The sequence below is a fragment of the Cherax quadricarinatus genome, chromosome 10, assembly GCF_038502225.1.
Source record: "Cherax quadricarinatus isolate ZL_2023a chromosome 10, ASM3850222v1, whole genome shotgun sequence".
NCBI classification, from domain to species: Eukaryota; Metazoa; Arthropoda; class Malacostraca; order Decapoda; family Parastacidae; genus Cherax; species Cherax quadricarinatus.
The window spans coordinates 30,074,732-30,096,797 of record NC_091301.1 but is presented as its reverse complement, the minus strand read 5'-3'; the positions used below and the strand labels follow the sequence as shown (position 1 = coordinate 30,096,797).

Here is a 22,066-nt window from a genome sequence, read left to right as displayed (position 1 = left end):
AAAACATTTGAAATTTTGGAGTTTCCAGACAAAATGGAGAGACTTAGTGCTTACTGAGCTCACGAAGAATGTAAACAAACAAGGTGGGGCGCAGTGACCGTATTAGAAAGTCAGGTGGGGGAGCCGTATAGCAAGTTTTGGTCATAATTTGAAATGACCGTATTAGCGGAATGCCATAAAGTGAAACGCCGTAAAGCGGGGCCTTCCTGTATATATATATATATATATATATATATATATATATATATATATATATATATATATATATATATAATATATTATATATAATATATAGGTTTTGTGGGCAAGGGGCTCGGACTTCCAGCTGGGCCGCGGGGGCGTTGACCCCCAGAACTCTCTCCAGGTAAGCGTGCGTGAGCGTGTTAGATAGGAGTGAACGGAGACGAATGGTACTTGGGACCTGACGATCTGTTGGAGTGTGAGCAGGGTAATATTTAGTGAAGGGATTCAGGGAAACCGGTTATTTTCATATAGTCGGACTTGAGTCCTGGAAATGGGAAGTACAATGCCTGCACTTTAAAGGAGGGGTTTGGGATATTGGCAGTTTGGAGGGATATGTTGTGTATCTTTATATGTGTATGCTTCTAAACTGTTGTATTCTGAGCACCTCTGCAAAAACAGTGATAATGTGCGAGTGTGGTGAAAGTGTTGAATGATGATGAAAGTATTTTCTTTTTGGGGATTTTCTTTCTTTTTTGGGTCACCCTGCCTCGGTGGGAGACGGCCGACTTGTTGCAAAAAAAAAAAAAATATATATATATATACATGTATATATATATATATATATATATACGTACAGTGGACCCCCGCATAACGATTACCTCCGAATGCGACCAATTATGTAAGTGTATTTATGTAAGTGCATTTGTACGTGTATGTTTAGGGGTCTGAAATGGACTAATCTACTTCACAATATTTCTTATGGGAACAAATTCGGTCAGTACTGGCACCTGAACATACTTCTGGAGTGAAAAAATATCATTAACCGGGGGTCCACTGTATATATATATATATATATTTTTTTTTATTATCACACTGGCCGATTCCCACCAAGTCAGGGTGGCCCGAAAAAGAAAAACTTTCACCATCATTCACTCCATCACTGTCTTGCCAGAAGGGTGCTTTACACTACAGTTTTTAAACTGCAACATTAACACCCCTCCTTCAGAGTGCAGGCACTGTACTTCCCATCTCCAGGACTCAAGTCCAGCCTGCCGGTTTCCCTGAACCCCTTCATAAATGTTACTTTGCTCACACTCCAACAGCACGTCAAGTATTAAAAACCATTTGTCTCCATTCACTCCTATCAAACACGCTCACGCATGCCTGCTGGAAGTCCAAGCCCCTCGCACACAAAACCTCCTTTACCCCCTCCCTCCAACCTTACCTAGGCCGACCCCTGCCCCGCCTTCCTTCCACTACAGACTGATACACTCTTGAAGTTATTTTGTTTCACTCCATTCTCTCCACATGTCCGAACCACCTCAACAACCCTTCCTCAGCCCTCTGGACAACAGTTTTCGTAATCCCGCACCTCCTCCTAACTTCCAAACTACGAATTCTCTGCATTATATTCACACCACACATTGCTCTCAGACATGACATCTCCACTGCCTCCAGCCTTCTCCTCGCTGCAACATTCATCACCCATGCTTCACACCCATATAAGAGCGTTGGTAAAACTATACTCTCATACATTCCCCTCTTTGCCTCCAAGGACAAAGTTCTTTGTCTCCACAGACTCCTAAGTGCACCACTCACCCTTTTCCCCTCATCAATTCTATGATTCACCTCATCTTTCATAGACCCATCCGCTGACACGTCCACTCCCAAATATCTGAATACATTCACCTCCTCCATACTCTCTCCCTCCAATCTGATATCCAATCTTTCATCACCTAATCTTTTTGTTATCCTCATAACCTTACTCTTTCCTGTATTCACTTTCAATTTTCTCCTTTTGCACACCCTACCAAATTCATCCACCAATCTCTGCAACTTCTCTTCAGAATCTCCCAAGAGCACAGTGTCATCAGCAAAGAGCAACTGTGACAACTCCCACTTTATGTGTGATTCTTTATCTTTTAACTCCACGCCTCTTGCCAAGACCCTGGCATTCACTTCTCTTACAACCCCATCTATAAATATATTAAACAACCACGGTGACATCACACATCCCTGTCTAAGGCCTACTTTTACTGGGAAATAATTTCCCTCTTTCCTACACACTCTAACTTGAGCCTCACTATCCTCGTAAAAACTCTTCACTGCTTTCAGTAACCTACCTCCTACACCATACACCTGCAACATCTGCCACATTGCCCCCCTATCCACCCTGTCATACGCCTTTTCCAAATCCATAAATGCCACAAAGACCTCTTTAGCCTTATCTAAATACTGTTCACTTATATGTTTCACTGTAAACACCTGGTCCACACACCCCCTACCTTTCCTAAAGCCTCCTTGTTCATCTGCTATCCTATTCTCCGTCTTACTCTTAATTCTTTCAATAATAACTCTACCATACACTTTGCCAGGTATACTCAACAGACTTATCCCCCTATAATTTTTGCACTCTCTTTTATCCCCTTTGCCTTTATACAAAGGAACTATGCATGCTCTCTGCCAATCCCTAGGTACCTTACCCTCTTCCATACATTTACTAAATAATTGCACCAACCACTCCAAAACTATATCCCCACCTGCTTTTAACATTTCTATCTTTATCCCATCAATCCCGGCTGCCTTACCCCCTTTCATTTTACCTACTGCCTCACGAACTTACCCCACACTCACAACTGGCTCTTCCTCACTCCTACAAGATGTTGTTCCACCTTGCCCTATACACGAAATCACAGCTTCCCTATCTTCATCAACATTTAACAATTCCTCAAAATATTCCCTCCATCTTCCCAATACCTCTACTCCATTTAATATATATATATATATATATATATATATATATATATATATATATATATATATATATATATATATATATATATATATATATATATATATATATATATATATATATATATATATATATATATATATATATATATATATATATATATATATATATATATATATATATATATTATATATATATATATATATATATATATATATATATATATATATATATATATATATATATATATATATATATATATATATATATATATATATATATATATATATATATATTATATATATAATATATATATATATATAATATATATATATATATTATATATATATATATATATATATTATATATATATATAATATATATATATATTATATATATATATATATATATATATATATATATATATAATATATATATATATATATATATATATATATATAATATATATATATATATATATATATATATATATATATATAGTATATATATATATATATATATATATATATATATATATATATAATATATATATATATATATATATATAATATATATATATATATATATATATAATATATAATATATATATATATATATATATATATATATAATATATATATATATATATATATATATATATATATATATATATATATATATAATATATATATATATATATATATATATATATATATATATATATATATATATATATATATATATATATTATATATATATATATATATATATATATATATATATATATATATATATATATATATATATATATATATATTTATATATATATATATATATATATATATATATACAGTGGACCCCCGATTAACGATATTTTTTCATTCCAGAAGTATGTTCAGGTGCCAGTACTGACCGAATTTGTTCCCATAAGGAATATTGTGAAGTAGATTAGTCCATTTCAGACCCCCAAACATACACGTACAAACGCACTTACATAAATACACTTACATAATTGGTCGCAATTGGAGGTGATCATTAAGCGGGGGTCCACTGTATATATATATATATATATATATATATATATATATATATATATATATATATATATATATATATATATATATATATATATATATATATACAGTCAAGTACAGAAAAGTTGATAGAAGCAGAAGATACTTGAAGATGATGTAATCAGTCCATCACCCTTAAAGTTTTGAGGTGGTCAGTCCCTCTGTCTGGCGAAGAGCATTGTTCCATAGTATGAAACAATATGGAGATGAAGTGACAGGATGGAGCCTTATATAGCGCCAGGAGGTGAGATGTAGGTCACTAGAAGAGGTAAGAACTGGGAGGGACTGACCACCTCAAAACTTTAAGGGTGATGGACTGATTACATCGTCTTCAAGTGTCTTCTGCTTCTATCAACTTTTCTGTACTCGACTGAAGAAGCCTACTGTGTAGGCGAAACGTTTCGAAATAAAGATACCTAACTGTTGCATATGTGTCTTACCTAACAACCTGTCGGTATTTTATACCATTTTAATGTTCAATCTGTCAGACACTGCAACACAAGGGTATCTTGGTACAGACCTGCAATCAACTTCGACAACCTCTACTAGTGAGAACGGCTGGATTTGAGAGGGACCTGACCTCCCAACATCTGCGTTCTTACCTCTTCTAGTGACCTACATCTCACCTCCTGGCGCTATATAAGGCTCCATCCTGTCACTTCATCTCCATATTGTTTCATACTATGGAACAATGCTCTTCTCCAGACTGAGGGACTGGCCACCTCAAAACTTTAAGGGTGATGGACTGATTACATCGTCTTCATGTATCTTCTGCTTCTATCAACTTATCTGTACTCGACTGAAGAAGCCTAACTGTTGCATATGTGTCTTACCTAACAACCTGTCGGTATTTTATACCATTTTAATGTTCAATCATGTATATGTATATATATATATATATATATATATATATATATATATATATATATATATATATATATATATATATATATATATATATATATATATATATATATATATATATATACAGTGGACCCCCGCATAACGATCACCTCCGAATGCGACCAATTATGTAAGTGTATTTATGTAAGTGCGTTTGTATGTGTATGTTTGGGGGTCTGAAATGGACTAATCTACTTCACAATATTCCTTATGGGAACAAATTCGGTCAGTACTGGCACCTGAACATACTTCTGGAGTGAAAAAATATCGTTAACCAGGGGTCCACTGTATATATATTTTTTTTTTCTCAACAATTCGGCCGTCTCCCACCGAGGCAGGGTGACCCAAAAAAGAAAGAAAATCCCCAAAAAGAAAATACTTTCATCATCATTCAACACTTTCACCACACTCACACATTATCACTGTTTTTGCAGAGGTGCTCAGAATACAACAGTTTAGAAGCATATACGTATAAAGATACTCAACATATATATTCATATATATATATGAGTACAGTGGTTGAAAGAATTAACAGTTCACAAATTGGAAATGGTATGGTGTTGCTGGCTCACCCTTAATGTATCTTGAAGACACACTCACCTATCCGCTACCTTCCTATTACAAATTGTAGATTGTCAGTGTAGCATAATTATTTTCCTAGATATCTTAGATCAAATTCACTTGAGAGTTGGTATCAAAATATCAACATGTTATATTGAATTTTCAGGGGTATAGGCCAGAAATTTTTTTTTGTAATCACACTGAATATAGATTATCCCGCCTGTACGGATATCTTAGATCAGATACACTGGTATCAAAACATTAACAATTACATATTATATTGAATTTTCCTGGGTATAGGCCAGAAAAAAGGTTTACAGTAACATTGAATGTAGATTATCCCACCTGTACAAGCCTCTTGCCCACACCTCGCCCACCGTGTTCCTCGGCAACAGTAATCATGGCCAGCTCCAGTATACGGTTGACCTTTTCATATCGAGCGAAGAAATCCACAGCTGTTTCCAAGACTGATAGAACTGTGTGTAAAGTTTTCACCTGGAGATGGAGATGGAAGAAATGATGTTCGTTACTACACATACATTGTCTTGTATCATGTATTTTGATTTGAGTGGAAGTAGGGTATGTAGCCACCACATGGCTGCCACACTCCTGTTACCTGGAGTATACCTGGAGGGTGTTTCGGGGATCAATGCTCCCATGGCCTGGTGCAAGACCAGGCCTAGTGGTGGATCAGGACCTGATCAACCAGGCTGTTACTGCTGGCCGCATGCAAACCAGCGTATGAACCACAGCCCAGCTGGTAAGTTCTGACTTTAGGTGCCTGTCCAGCTCTCTCTTGAAGAAAGCAAGGGGTCTATTGGTACTTCCCCTTATGTATGCTGAGAGGCAGTTGAACAATCTTGGGCCTCTGACACTTACTGTGTTATCTCTTTGTGTACTCATGGAACCCCTACTTTTCATTGTGGGGATGTTCCACGGCCTGCTGAGTGTTTTGTTTTTGTAGGGAGTGATTTCTGTGTGTATATTTGTAGGTAGTAGGTTGGTAGACAGCAACCACCCAGGAAAGTACTACCGTCCTGCCAGATGACTGTGAAACAAAAACCTGTAACTGTTTTGCATGATGGTAGGATTGCTGGTTTCTTTTTCTGTCTCATAAACAGGCTAAGATAACAGGGATATCTTGCTACTCCTACTTACACTTTGGTCACACTTCACAGACACGCACATGCATATATATATATACATACATCTAGGTTTTTCTCCTTTTTCTAAATAGCTCTTGTTCTTTTTTATTTCTTCTATTGTCCATGGGGAAGTGGAAAAGAATCTTTCCTCCGTAAGCCATGCGTGTCGTATGAGGCGACTAAAATGCCGGGAGCAATGGGCTAGTAACCCCTTCTCCTGTATACAATTACTAAAAAAGAGAAGAAGAAAAACTTTATAAAACTGGGTTGCTTAAATGTGCGTGGATGTAGTGCGGATGACAAGAAACAGATGATTGCTGATGTTATGAATGAAAAGTTGGATGTCCTGGCCCTAAGCGAAACAAAGCTGAAGGGGGTAGGAGAGTTTCAGTGGGGGGAAATAAATGGGATTAAATCTGGAGTATCTGAGAGAGTTAGAGCAAAGGAAGGGGTAGCAGTAATGTTAAATGATCAGTTATGGAAGGAGAAAAGAGAATATGAATGTGTAAATTCAAGAATTATGTGGATTAAAGTAAAGGTTGGATGCGAGAAGTGGGTCATAATAAGCGTGTATGCACCCGGAGAAGAGAGGAATGCAGAGGAGAGAGAGAGATTTTGGGAGATGTTAAGTGAATGTATAGGAGCCTTTGAACCAAGTGAGAGAGTAATTGTGGTAGGGGACTTGAATGCTAAAGTAGGAGAAACTTTTAGAGAGGGTGTGGTAGGTAAGTTTGGGGTGCCAGGTGTAAATGATAATGGGAGCCCTTTGATTGAACTTTGTATAGAAAGGGGTTTAGTTATAGGTAATACATATTTTAAGAAAAAGAGGATAAATAAGTATACACGATATGGTGTAGGGCGAAATGACAGTAGTTTGTTGGATTATGTATTGGTAGATAAAAGACTGTTGAGTAGACTTCAGGATGTACATGTTTATAGAGGGGCCACAGATATATCAGATCACTTTCTAGTTGTAGCTACACTGAGAGTAAAAGGTAGATGGGATACAAGGAGAATAGAAGCATCAGGGAAGAGAGAGGTGAAGGTTTATAAACTAAAAGAGGAGGCAGTTAGGGTAAGATATAAACAGCTATTGGAGGATAGATGGGCTAATGAGAGCATAGGCAATGGGGTCGAAGAGGTATGGGGTAGGTTTAAAAATGTAGTGTTAGAGTGTTCAGCAGAAGTTTGTGGTTACAGGAAAGTGGGTGCAGGAGGGAAGAGGAGCGATTGGTGGAATGATGATGTAAAGAGAGTAGTAAGGGAGAAAAAGTTAGCATATGAGAAGTTTTTACAAAGTAGAAGTGATGCAAGGAGGGAAGAGTATATGGAGAAAAAGAGAGAAGTTAAGAGAGTGGTGAAGCAATGTAAAAAGAGAGCAAATGAGAGAGTGGGTGAGATGTTATCAACAAATTTTGTTGAAAATAAGAAAAAGTTTTGGAGTGAGATTAACAAGTTAAGAAAGCCTAGAGAACAAATTGATTTGTCAGTTAAAAATAGGAGAGGAGAGTTATTAAATGGAGAGTTAGAGGTATTGGGAAGATGGAAGGAATATTTTGAGGAATTGTTAAATGTTGATGAAGATAGGGAAGCTGTGATTTCGTGTATAGGGCAAGGAGGAATAACATCTTGTAGGAGTGAGGAAGAGCCAGTTGTGAGTGTGGGGGAAGTTCATGAGGCAGTAGGTAAAATGAAAGGGGGTAAGGCAGCCGGGATTGATGGGATAAAGATAGAAATGTTAAAAGCAGGTGGGGATATAGTTTTGGAGTGGTTGGTGCAATTATTTAATAAATGTATGGAAGAGGGTAAGGTACCTAGGGATTGGCAGAGAGCATGCATAGTTCCTTTGTATAAAGGCAAAGGGGATAAAAGAGAGTGCAAAAATTATAGGGGGATAAGTCTGTTGAGTGTACCTGGTAAAGTGTATGGTAGAGTTATAATTGAAAGAATTAAGAGTAAGACGGAGAATAGGATAGCAGATGAACAAGGAGGCTTTAGGAAAGGTAGGGGGTGTGTGGACCAGGTGTTTACAGTGAAACATATAAGTGAACAGTATTTAGATAAGGCTAAAGAGGTCTTTGTGGCATTTATGGATTTGGAAAAGGCGTATGACAGGGTGGATAGGGGGGCAATGTGGCAGATGTTGCAAGTGTATGGTGTAGGAGGTAGGTTACTGAAAGCAGTGAAGAGTTTTTACGAGGATAGTGAGGCTCAAGTTAGAGTATGTAGGAAAGAGGGAAATTTTTTCCCAGTAAAAGTAGGCCTTAGACAAGGATGTGTGATGTCACCGTGGTTGTTTAATATATTTATAGATGGGGTTGTAAGAGAAGTAAATGCGAGGGTTTTGGCAAGAGGCGTTGAGTTAAAAGATAAAGAATCACACACAAAGTGGGAGTTGTCACAGCTGCTCTTTGCTGATGACACTGTGCTCTTGGGAGATTCTGAAGAGAAGTTGCAGAGATTGGTGGATGAATTTGGTAGGGTGTGCAAAAGAAGAAAATTAAAGGTGAATACAGGAAAGAGTAAGGTTATGAGGATAACAAAAAGATTAGGTGATGAAAGATTGAATATCAGATTGGAGGGAGAGAGTATGGAGGAGGTGAACGTATTCAGATATTTGGGAGTGGACGTGTCAGCGGATGGGTCTATGAAAGATGAGGTGAATCATAGAATTGATGAGGGAAAAAGAGTGAGTGGTGCACTTAGGAGTCTGTGGAGACAAAGAACTTTGTCCTTGGAGGCAAAGAGGGGAATGTATGAGAGTATAGTTTTACCAACGCTCTTATATGGGTGTGAAGCGTGGGTGATGAATGTTGCAGCGAGGAGAAGGCTGGAGGCAGTGGAGATGTCATGTCTGAGGGCAATGTGTGGTGTGAATATAATGCAGAGAATTCGTAGTTTGGAAGTTAGGAGGAGGTGCGGGATTACCAAAACTGTTGTCCAGAGGGCTGAGGAAGGGTTGTTGAGGTGGTTCGGACATGTAGAGAGAATGGAGCGAAACAGAATGACTTCAAGAGTGTATCAGTCTGTAGTGGAAGGAAGGCGGGGTAGGGGTCGGCCTAGGAAGGGTTGGAGGGAGGGGTAAAGGAGGTTTTGTGTGCGAGGGGCTTGGACTTCCAGCAGGCATGCGTGAGCGTGTTTGATAGGAGTGAATGGAGACAAATGGTTTTTAATACTTGACGTGCTGTTGGAGTGTGAGCAAAGTAACATTTATGAAGGGATTCAGGGAAACCGGCAGGCCGGACTTGAGTCCTGGAGATGGGAAGTACAGTGCCTGCACTCTGAAGGAGGGGTGTTAATGTTGCAGTTTAAAAACTGTAGTGTAAAGCACCCTTCTGGCAAGACAGTGATGGAGTGAATGATGGTGAAAGTTTTTCTTTTTCGGGCCACCCTGCCTTGGTGGGAATCGGCCGGTGTGATAATAAAAAAAAAAAAAAAAATATTTGGGACTAGTCCCTCTAGGATTTTCCAAGTGCACATTGTCTTGTATCTTTCTTGCCTGTGTTCCAAGGAGTACAAGTCAAGGGACTTCAGTAATTTAGATACTTTATTGTATTTAAATGTGCAGTGAAAGTTCTCTGTACATATATTGTCCACGTCTGCATTTTCCCGTTAGTGTACAGCAGACTAGTCTAATGAGAACAAGCAATTTGAAAAGAAGCATCATTGGCTCGGCATACATAGTTTTGAAGGTTCTCATTATCCATCCTATAATTTTTCTAGCAGTTGTGGTGGAGACATTGTTGTGATCTTTGATAGTGAGATTCTGACATTACCACTCCCAGGTCCTTCACATTAGTTTTTTGCTCTATTGTATGGTTGGAATTCGTTTTATACTCTGATCCAATCATTATTTCCTCAAGTTTTCCATAGGGAGTAATTCAGCTTTGGTCTTAATTGAACTTCATATTGTTTTCTGAGGCCCATTTAAAGAATTAATGTCCGCTTGGAGATTTGCAGTGTCCTCAGTGGATGACACTGTCATGCAAATTCTGGTATTGTCGGCAAAGGAGGAAATGTCTGTGGGTTACATCTCTGTTAGATATAATAACAATAATATTAATAATAGGTAGTAGGTTGGTAGACAGCAATCACCCAGGGAGGTACTACCGTCCTGCCAAGTGAGTGTAAAACGAAAGCCTGTAATTGTTTTACATGATGGTAGGATTGCTGGTGTCCTTTTTTCTGTCTCATGAACATGCAAGATTTCAGGTATGTCTTGCTACTTCTACTTACACTTAGGTCACACTACACATACATGTACAAGCACATATATGCACACCCCTCTGGGTTTTCTTCTATTTTCTTTCTAGTTCTTATTCTTGTTTATTTCCTCTTATCTCCATGGGGAAGTGGAACAGAATTCTTCCTCCGTAAGCCATGCGTGTTGTAAGAGGCGACTAAAATGCCAGGAGCAAGGGGCTAGTAACCTCTTCTCCTGTATATATTACTAAATGTAAAAGGAGAAACTTTCGTTTTTCCTTTTGGGCCACCCCGCCTCGGTGGGATACGGCTGGTGTGTTGAAAGAAAGAAAGAAATATTAATAATAGGTAGTAGGTTGGTAGACAGCAATCACCCAGGGAGGTACTACCGTCCTGCCAAGTGAGTGTAAAACGAAAGCCTGTAATTGTTTTACATGATGGTAGGATTGCTGGTGTCTTTTGTCTGTCTCATAAATATGCAAGATTACAGGCATGTCTTGCCACTTCTACTTACACTTAGGTCACACTACACATACATGTACACGTTTATTTATACACTTTCATCTGAGTTTTCTTTGATTTTATCTTAATAGTTCTTGGTCTTATTACTTTTCCTTTTATATCCATGGCGAAGTGGAATAAGAATCTTTCCTCCGTAAGCCATGCGTGTTGAAAAAGTCATCTAAAATGCCGGGAACAATGGGCTAGTAACCCCTTTTCCTGTAAAGATTACTAAAAAGAATAAGAAGAAGAAAATTGTCAAAGTGGGAAGTCTGAATGTGCGTGGATGTTGTGCAAATGATGAGAAAGAGATGATTGTGGATGTTATGAATGAGAAGAAACTGGATGTCCTGGCTTTAAGTGAAACAAAGCTGAAGGGGGTGGGAGAGTTTCAATGGAGAGGAATAAATGGGATTAGGTCAGGGGTTTCAAATAGAGTTAGAGCTAAAGAAGGAGTAGCAATAATGTTGAAGGATAAGCTATGGCAGGAAAAGAGGGACTACAAATGTATAAATTCAAGGATTATGTGGAGTAAAATAAAGATTGGATGTGAAAAGTGGGTTATAGTAAGCGTGTATGCACCTGGAGAAGAGAGAAGTGTAGAGGAGAGAGAGAGATTCTGGGAAATGTTGAGTGAATGTGTGGGGAGTTTTGAATCAAGTGTGAGAGTAATGGTGGTTGGGGATTTCAATGCTAAAGTGGGTAAAAATGTTATGGAGGGAGTAGTAGGTAAATTTGGGGTGCCAGGGGTAAATGTAAATGGGGAGCCTTTAATTGAGCTATGTGTAGAAAGAAATTTGGTAATAAGTAATACATATTTTATGAAAAAGAGGATAAATAAATATACAAGGTATGATGTAGCATGTAATGAAAGTAGTTTGTTAGATTATGTATTGGTGGATAAAAGGTTGATGGGTAGGCTCCAGGATGTACATGTTTATAGAGGGGCAACTGATATATCGGATCATTATTTAGTTGTAGCTACAGTTAGAGTAAGAGGTAGATGGGAATAGAGAAAGGTGGCAACAACAAACAAGAGGGAGGTGAAAGTGTATAAACTAAGGGAGGAGGAAGTTCGGGCGAGATATAAGCGACTATTGGCAGAAAGGTGGGCTAGTGCAAAGATGAGTAGTGGGGGGGTTGAAGAGGGTTGGAATAGTTTTAAAAATGCAGTATTAGAATGTGGGGCAGAAGTTTGTGGTTATAGGAGGGTGGGGGCAGGAGGAAAGAGGAGTGATTGGTGGAATGATGAAGTAAAGGGTGTGATAAAAGAGAAAAAGGTAGCTTACGAGAGGTTTTTACAAAGCAGAAGTGTTATAAGAAGAGCAGAGTATATGGAGAGTAAAAGAAAGGTGAAGAGAGTGGTGAGAGAGTGCAAAAGGAGAGCAGATGAAAGAGTGGGAGAGGCACTGTCAAGAAATTTTAATGAAAATAAGAAAAAATTTTGGAGTGAGTTAAACAAGTTAAGAAAGCCTAGAGAAAGTATGGATTTGTCAGTTAAAAACAGAGTAGGGGAGTTAGTAGATGGGGAGAGGGAGGTATTAGGTTGATGGCGAGAATATTTTGAGGAACTTTTAAATGTTGAGGAAGAAAGGGAGGCGGTAATTTCATGCACTGGCCAGGGAGGTATACCATCTTTTGGGAGTGAAGGAGTGAAGAACGTAAGTGTGGTGGAGGTACGTGAGGCATTATGTAGAATGAAAGGGGGTAAAGCAGCTGGAACTGATGGGATCATGACAGAAATGTTAAAAGCAGGGGGGGATATAGTGTTGGAGTGGTTGGTACTTTTGTTTAATAAATGTATGAAAGAGGGGAAGGTACCTAGGGATTGGCGGAGAGCATGTATAGTCCCTTTATATAAAGGGAAAAGGGAAGGGGGACAAAAGAGATTGTAAAAATTATAGAGGAATAAGTTTACTGAGTATACCAGGAAAAGTATACGGTAGGGTTATAATTGAAAGAATTAGAGGTAAGACAGAATGTAGGATTGCGGATGAGCAAGGAGGCTTCAGAGTGGGTAGGGGATGTGTAGATCAAGTGTTTACATTGAAGCATATATGTGAACAGTATTTAGATAAAGGTAGGGAAGTTTTTGTTGCATTTATGGATTTAGAAAAGGCATATGATAGAGCAATGTGGCAGATGTTGCAAGTATGTGGAATAGGTGGTAAGTTACTAAATGCTGTAAAGAACTTTTATGAGGATAGTGAGGCTCAGGTTAGGGTGTGTAGAAGAGAGGGAGAATACTTCCCGATAAAAGTAGGTCTTAGACAGGGATGTGTAATGTCACCATGGTTGTTTAATATATTTATATATATTTATATATTTATATATTTATATATTTTTGTGTATTAGTGACTATACTCTACATGACCAAAATTTTTTATTTTTATTATCACACCGGCCGATTCCCACCAAGGCAGGGTGGCCCGAAAAAGAAAAACTTTCACCATCATTCACTCCATCACTGTCTTGCCAGAAGGGTGCTTTACACTACAGTTTTTAAACTGCAACATTAACACCCCTCCTTCAGAGTGCAGGCACTGTACTTCCCATCTCCAGGACTCAAGTCCAGCCTGCCGGTTTCCCTGAATCCCTTCATAAATGTTACTTTGCTCACACTCCAACAGCACGTCAAGTATTAAAAACCATTTGTCTCCATTCACTCCTATCAAACACGCTCACGCATGCCTGCTGGAAGTCCAAGCCCCTCGCACACAAAACCTCCTTTACCCCCTCCCTCCAACCCTTCCTAGGCCGACCCCTACCCCGCCTTCCTTCCACTACAGACTGATACACTCTTGAAGTCATTCTCTTTCGCTCCATTCTCTCTACATGTCCGAACCACCTCAACAACCCTTCCTCAGCCCTCTGGACAACAGTTTTGGTAATCCCGCACCTCCTCCTAACTTCCAAACTACGAATTCTCTGCATTATATTCACACCACACATTCACACCCCTGAAGGAGGGGTGTTAATGTTGCAGTTTAAAAACTAGTGTAAAGCACCCTTCTGGCAAGACAGTGATGGAGTGAATGATGGTGAAAGTTTTTCTTTTTCGGGCCACCCTGCCTTGGTGGGAATCGGCCGGTGTGATAATAAAAAAAAAAAAAAAAATATTTGGGACTAGTCCCTCTAGGATTTTCCAAGTGCACATTGTCTTGTATCTTTCTTGCCTGTGTTCCAAGGAGTACAAGTCAAGGGACTTCAGTAATTTAGATACTTTATTGTATTTAAATGTGCAGTGAAAGTTCTCTGTACATATATTTTCCACGTCTGCATTTTCCCGTTAGTGTACAGCAGACTAGTCTAATGAGAACAAGCAATTTGAAAAGAAGCATCATTGGCTCGGCATACATAGTTTTGAAGGTTCTCATTATCCATCCTATAATTTTTCTAGCAGTTGTGTTGGAGACATTGTTGTGATCTTTGAAAGTGAGATTCTGACATTACCACTCCCAGGTCCTTCACATTAGTTTTTTGCTCTATTGTATGGTTGGAATTCGTTTTATACTCTGATCCAATCATTATTTCCTCAAGTTTTCCATAGGGAGTAATTCAGCTTTGGTCTTAATTGAACTTCATATTGTTTTCTGAGGCCCATTTAAAGAATTAATGTCCGCTTGGAGATTTGCAGTGTCCTCAGTGGATGACACTGTCATGCAAATTCTGGTATTGTCGGCAAAGGAGGAAATGTCTGTGGGTTACATCTCTGTTAGATATAATAACAATAATATTAATAATAGGTAGTAGGTTGGTAGACAGCAATCACCCAGGGAGGTACTACCGTCCTGCCAAGTGAGTGTAAAACGAAAGCCTGTAATTGTTTTACATGATGGTAGGATTGCTGGTGTCCTTTTTTCTGTCTCATGAACATGCAAGATTTCAGGTACGTCTTGCTACTTCTACTTACACTTAGGTCACACTACACATACATGTACACGTTTATTTATACACACTCATTTATACACACTGCCTCAATAAGGAAGTTCACAGCTGACCTAGAGACTGTTGACTGGCCTACAGAATTCTCCAAGGCCAATGGTATTGACGACTGGACAGACATTTTTCTTAACAAACTACTTAGACTATACAACAAACATTGTCCTATAAAAACGAAACAGATCACAAACAAACGGCTTGGTTGCCCATGGCTAACCAGCACCATTCTGAAATCCATTGATAAGAAACACCAATATGAAAAGCAATATAGACAGGGCTTAATACACAAAGATGAATCATAGATGAATCATAGGTGAATCATAGAACTGATGAGGGAAAATGAGTGAGTGGTGCACTTAGGAGTCTGTGGAGACAAAGAACTTGGTCCTTGGAGGCAAAGAGGGGACTGTATGAGAGTATAGTTTTACCAATGCTCTTATATGGGTGTGAAGCATGGGTGATGAATGTTGCAGCGAGGAGAAGGCTGGAGGCAGTGGAGATGTCATGTCTGAGGGCAATGTGTGGTGTGAATATAATGCAGAGAATTCGTAGTTTGGAAGTTAGGAGGAGGTGCGGGATTACCAAAACTGTTGTCCAGAGGGCTGAGGAAGGGTTGTTGAGGTGGTTCGGACATGTAGAGAGAATGGAGCGAAACAGAATGACTTCAAGAGCGTATCAGTCTGTAGTGGAAGGAAGGCGGGGTAGGGGTCGACCTAGGAAAGGTTGGAGAGAGGGGGTAAAGGAGGCTTTGTGTGCGAGGGGCTTGGACTTCCAGCAGGTATGCGTGAGCGTGTATGATAGGAGTGAATGGAGACAAATGATTTTTAATACTTGACGTGCTGTTGGAGTGTGAGCAAAGTAACATTTATGAAGGGGTTCAGGGAAACCGGCAGGCCAGACTTGAGTCCTGGAGATGGGAAGTACAGTGCCTGCACTCTGAAGGAGGGGTGTTAATGTTGCAGTTTAAAAACTAGTGTAAAGCACCCTTCTGGCAAGACAGTGATGGAGTGAATGATGGTGAAAGTTTTTCTTTTTCGGGCCACCCTGCCTTGGTGGGAATCGGCCAGTGTGATAATATGTTAATATAAATTCTTAAACACTATTCATCAGTCCTCACCAAAGTAATAAAGAAAGCCAAACAACTATACTACTCCAGTAGATTCACTGACACAAGAGGAGATATAAAAAACGACCTGGAAAACACTCTCTCAGATTCTAGGGACCCACAAACTGAAAAAAACAAGAATATTGTCCTAACTAAACCTAATAAAACACCACTGCAACCCACCGACACAGCTAACAAGATAAACGACTTCTTCTCAACCATAGGTTCTAATCTCGCCAATAAAATCCCACGTACCAATGCCCATGCCGGGGACTACCTAGATGGGAATTTCCCAAATTCCTTCTATCTTGCTCCAACTGAGCCCACGGAAGTCACCGAGATTATAAAGTCACTTAAAAATAACTCAGGGAATCTGTCTCATGTCCCACCATTATTGTACAAGAGAGTGGCCCATGTCCTCTCGCATACTATCTCATTGCTTTTTAACAAGTCACTAGAAGCTAGCACCTTCCCGAAACTACTCAAGACGGCAAGGGTTACACCAATACATAAAGGTGGTGACCCTACAGATTTAAACAACTATAGGCCAATATCAAACTTACCATTGCTATCCAAAATCTTTGAGAAACTCGTGCACAGGAGACTATATTCATTTATAACGTCACAAAACATACTCAACCCCTGCCAATTTGGATTCAGGAAAAATAAAAGCACTAACGATGCAATTATAAAAATGCTAGATCTGCTTTACACAGCATTGGAAAATAAGGAATATCCACTAGGAATTTTTATTGACCTAAGAAAAGCTTTTGACACAGTAGACCACGGCATCCTACTCCACAAACTTGACCATTATGGTATAAGAGGCCATGCGCTTGCATATTTCAAATCTTACCTTACTAATAAGTATCAGTATGTCACCATTAAAGACACAGCATCAACAACACGGCCACTTGATACTGGAGTTCCGCAGGGAAGTGTCCTTGGTCCCCTGCTCTTCCTCATATACATCAATGATCTTCCAAACGTATCTCGACACCTGAACCCCATTCTCTTTGCTGATGACACGACTTATGTCATCTCTCACCCTAGTCTTGCAACCCTCAACACCATTGTTAATGAGGAGCTGATCAAAATATCGACTTGGATGACAGCCAATAAACTTACGCTTAACGTTGACAAAACCTACTACATTATATTTGGTAGCAGAGCAGGAGATGCGCAAATTAACATTAAGATCGACAACACTCTAATTACCAGGCATGAGGGCAAATTCCTAGGCCTATACCCTACCTGAGAACTCTAGAACTGCAGACACATTCATCACCTTCAAAACTACCATTAGAAAACATCTTATCTCCCTGATAAACCCCATCAACCAACTACACAAATACCACCTGGTGGTTCACACTTACACTCACTCACCCATTTGACCATAAACAGAAATATTAATCTCAGTCTTAAAATAATGAATCCTATGATACTCCAATACTGAAACTATGTACTGTGCCAAAACAAAAGCATTCACTAGTATTTAGTCACTTAGCCATAATACCAACTTACCTCATAATTTGTAATATTTTAAAATAAAGAATTAAACTAAGTCTGTTAGGTAAGACACATATCTAACAGTTAGGTATCTTTATTTGCAAAACGATTTTGCAAAGCCGTTTGACAAATGTGATCATGGAGTGATAGCGCACAAAATGAAGGCCATGGGCATTACGGGGAAGGTAGGAAGATGGATTTTCGGTTTCCTAACACACAGAACACAAAAAGTAGTAGTGAACAGGGCAAGATCCAGCATCAGCAAGGTCAAAAGCTCAGTGCCCCAAGGCACTGTCCTAGCAGCACTGCTGTTCCTCATCCTCATAGCAGACATAGACAAAAACACCCAGCACACTTTTGTATCATCATTTGCAGATGACACTAAAATAAGCATGAAAGTCAGTACAGTAGAGAACAAAGAAAAAGCACAGGAAGACATAAACAGGGTTTTCCAGTGGGCAGTGGAAAACATGACGTTCAATGGTGATAAGTTCCATCTGCTTTGGTATGGAGAGAATGAAGAACTCAAAAGGAGCACTATATACAAAACTCAAGAGGGTCACCAAATAGAACGTAAGGAACCCGTAAAAGACCTAGGAATAATTATGTCAGCGGACCTTTCTTTTAAAGACCATAACAAGACAAAGATCACAACAGCCAGGAAGATGACTGGGTGGGTATTGAGAACTTTCAAAACAAGGGAAACAGTGCCGATGGTGATACTCTTCAAATCGTTAGTGCTCCCTCACTTAGAATACTGCTCAGTGCTGACGGCCCCATTCAGGGCAGGAGAAATATCGGAGCTGGAACAAATAGAGATCGTTTATGGCTCACATTGAGCCAGTAAAGCACCTAAACTACTGGGAACACCTGCAAGTCTTGAACTTGTACTCATTGGAGTGGAGGAGAGAGAGGTACATGATAATATATACCTGGAAGGTACTCGAGGGCTTGGTCCCAAATCTGCACACTTCCATAACATACTGGAGTGAGAGATATGAGAGGAAGTGTAAAATAAACCCAGTGAGGAGCAGGGGTGCAGTGGGGACAATAAGGGAACACTGTATCAACATCTGTAGTCCCAGACTTTTCAACACCTTACCAGAAGATATCAGAAACACTGCTGGAACAAGTGTTGAAGCCTTCAAGAGGAAACTAGACAAGTATCTTCACCAGGTGCCAGATCAACCAGGCTGTGATGGATATGTGGGGCAGCGGGCCTCCAGCAGCAACAACCTGGTTGACCAGGCGAGCACTAGACGAGCCTGGCCCATGATCGGGCTCAGAGAGTAGATATACTCTCGAAATTCTTCAAAGGTATATCAAAGGTATATCCCTCTCCATAAAATGCTGATGGCATGCAATAGGGGCTTCTTACACGGAGTTCCACAAGTCTGGGCCTGGGGCAGAGTGCATGGGCATGTCATTAATTGCCTCTTCAAAGTCTTGTGGAGTTAGAATAATATCCAAAATTTTTTGGATGACCAAATTTTGGGTCTCATTGATAAAGAATTCACTTGGATTGTCGACCCTTAGTCTGGGCAGTGGCTCACTGAACACTGAATCACATTGGGACTTCAGTATCTCACCCATTTCTTGGCTATCATCTGTGTATGTCCCATCCTGCCTAAGCAGGGGCCCAATACTGGATGTTGTTTTTCCCTTAGCTTTGACATAAGAGAAGAAGTATTTTTTTTTTAATTTCCTTTATGGCTTTAAGTTCTTCCTGTGATTCTTGTCTCCTATAAGATTCCTTCAGCTTAAGTTCGATATTTGCAATTTCATTGACTAGTGCCTCCCTTCGTATTTCAGATATATTGGCCCCACTCAGCAGCTCTGTGACTCTTCGCCTTCGTCTGTATAGGGAATGTTTCCCTCTTTCTAGTTTACACCTTCTCTTTCTTTTTCTTAATGGAATGTGTCTTGAGCAGATCTCAAGAACCACAGAGTTCGTTTTTTCAAGGCAAATGTTCGGATCCATGTTGCTTAGGATATCTTCTCAGCTTGTTTCATTTAGTGTGTAGTACGAGTGGATATTTTGTATGGTGAGTAGGTTTAGGTCTTTGAAAAGGGGAGGGTGTGTGTTGTCTACCTTTGGAATGTGTGATCATTCGCACTGCAGCTTTTTGTTGGGTTATTATTGGCTTTAGGTGATTTGTCATTGTGGAGCCCCAGACACAGATTGCATAGTTGAGGTAAGTAGTGCTGTTTGTGGTACATAGTAACGTATCTTTGAAAGGATACCAACTGTTTTAGATATTTTTCTTTGTTTTGGATATGGGTGTTGAATTTCAGGTTGCTGTCAAAGTGTAGACCCAGGAATTTAAGTTCTAGCACTCGAACACTACTCTCATATTTTTCAATAACTTCTTTCATAAATTCCATTGTGTTTCTCACCTTTACCAAAGGAACTTTACTAGGAACTATTTTTGGGCCCATGGTGGCTTATTTCACAGTCGCACTTAATAAACAAACACAAAAACCAATGGATTTTAAGGAATTGTTTGGATGAATGCACGGAGTATATGCTTATTCACCGAGAGACACAGGGAGACTGACTCACCTATGCAGCGGCGTCCCGACGTGTATAATATGGCTGATTTGCGAGGCACCGGCCAAAATACAGAGCAAAATTTCAGCCTATAAACCAGCTTAGATACGGTTCGGCTGATAAACACAGCGGCTGATATTAGGGATTCCACTATATTGGCCTCTTTCAGCAGCTCTGTGATTCCTAACCTTCGTTTGTACAGGGAGCATCTCTCTCTAGTTCACACCTTTTCTTCTTTTTTCTAGGGGAATGTGCCTTGAGTTTACTTCAAGTGCCACAGAGTTAATTCTTTCTAGGCAAAGGTTCGGATCCATGTTGTTTAAGATATCTTCCCAGCTTGTTTCATTTAGGGCATGGTTAATTTGATCCAGCTGTATGTTTCTGTTATTGAAGTTGAATTGGGTGAGGGCACCCTCATAACTGATCTCATTTTGCTGGTCAGGAACCCTGCATGTACATGTCTGTACTTCTATTATTATTATTATTATTATTATTATTATTATTATTATTATTATTATTATTATTATTATTATTATTATTATTATTATTTTGTGATCTGAGTGTATTGTCTTTGATTCTGTTATATTTCATATCAGGTCATCATTATTAGTGAAGATAAGGTCAGGTATATTTTCCAGTCTTGTTGGCTTCACTATTTGCTTGCTTAAGGTTAATTTGTTGCAGAGATTTAATAGCTCGTGTGTGTGTGTGTGTGTGTGTGTGTGTGTGTGTGTGTTTGTGTGAAGTGAATTTTCATCTGAGCTACCTCCTAAGACATTATTTGCAACATTCCTGCATTTTAGGTGTCTTAAGTGAAAATCACCCAGCGACAAGGGCTGGGATGGGAAAATTTTCCAGACAGTAATCAATTTTCAAAAGTTGTTTCTTGAATTGTTGTGAAGTTGTATTTGGTGGCTTGTATACAACAACAATGACAAGGGTTTGGTTTTCATTCTTTACTGCCGAAACTTCAGCTATGTCATTTGTGGTGTTCAGTAATTCCGAGCAAATGAGCGACTCTGTGACATACAGGCCCCTTTGTTGCCTGTTCTTTCTGTCGCATCTGAATAAGTTGTATCCGGGGATCCAAATTTCGATGTCAGACCCACACAGCGGTGGCCAGCATACACACAGCAGTGGCAAACATACACACAGCAGTGGCCAGCATACACACACACACACACACACACACACACACACACACACACACACACACACACACACACACACACACACACACACACACACACACACACACATTGTTTCTCAGATATTAAAATATAACCAGAAAGGATTGGTCATAATTTATGATATCCCAGTAATTAAATCAGACCTATTAAAAAATCCATAAAACAGACTGATTGGGTTATGAGGGAGGCTCATCCATCCTCAGGAAAATCTGCAAAAATTAAATATTCCCACTGTTTTTAGCTCGATTTCAAGCTACTTCAGGCCCTCAGATTAATCAGAATCCTCTATTTCAGTAGTATATCTTCCATTCTATTAATGGATACCATAAAACAGTTAATAAATCTATAAAAGACTTCAAAGAAAATGTCTCGATTGTTATTTTAAAACGCATTCAGAGTTTTGTTTTTCTCATTATGCACTGTGGGGGCAGGATTTTTTTTTTGGTAT

At 39.1% G+C, this 22,066-nt stretch overlaps 1 protein-coding gene across 3 annotated transcripts in view; it reads right to left on the bottom strand.

Moving 5' to 3' along the window:
* LOC128688044 (arylalkylamine N-acetyltransferase-like 2) overlaps positions 1-22,066 on the bottom strand; it is a 152,079-nt gene that overhangs the window by 12,286 nt on the left and 117,727 nt on the right. For 2 of the 3 annotated variants that reach the window (XM_053775742.2, XM_070083747.1), the window contains one exon: positions 5,818-5,967. The exons of the other annotated variant lie outside the window; for it this stretch is intronic. In XM_053775742.2, the coding sequence (XP_053631717.1) occupies positions 5,818-5,967 (150 nt within the window). The remainder of the gene's footprint in view (positions 1-5,817; positions 5,968-22,066) is intronic. 3 annotated transcript variants of the gene reach the window in all.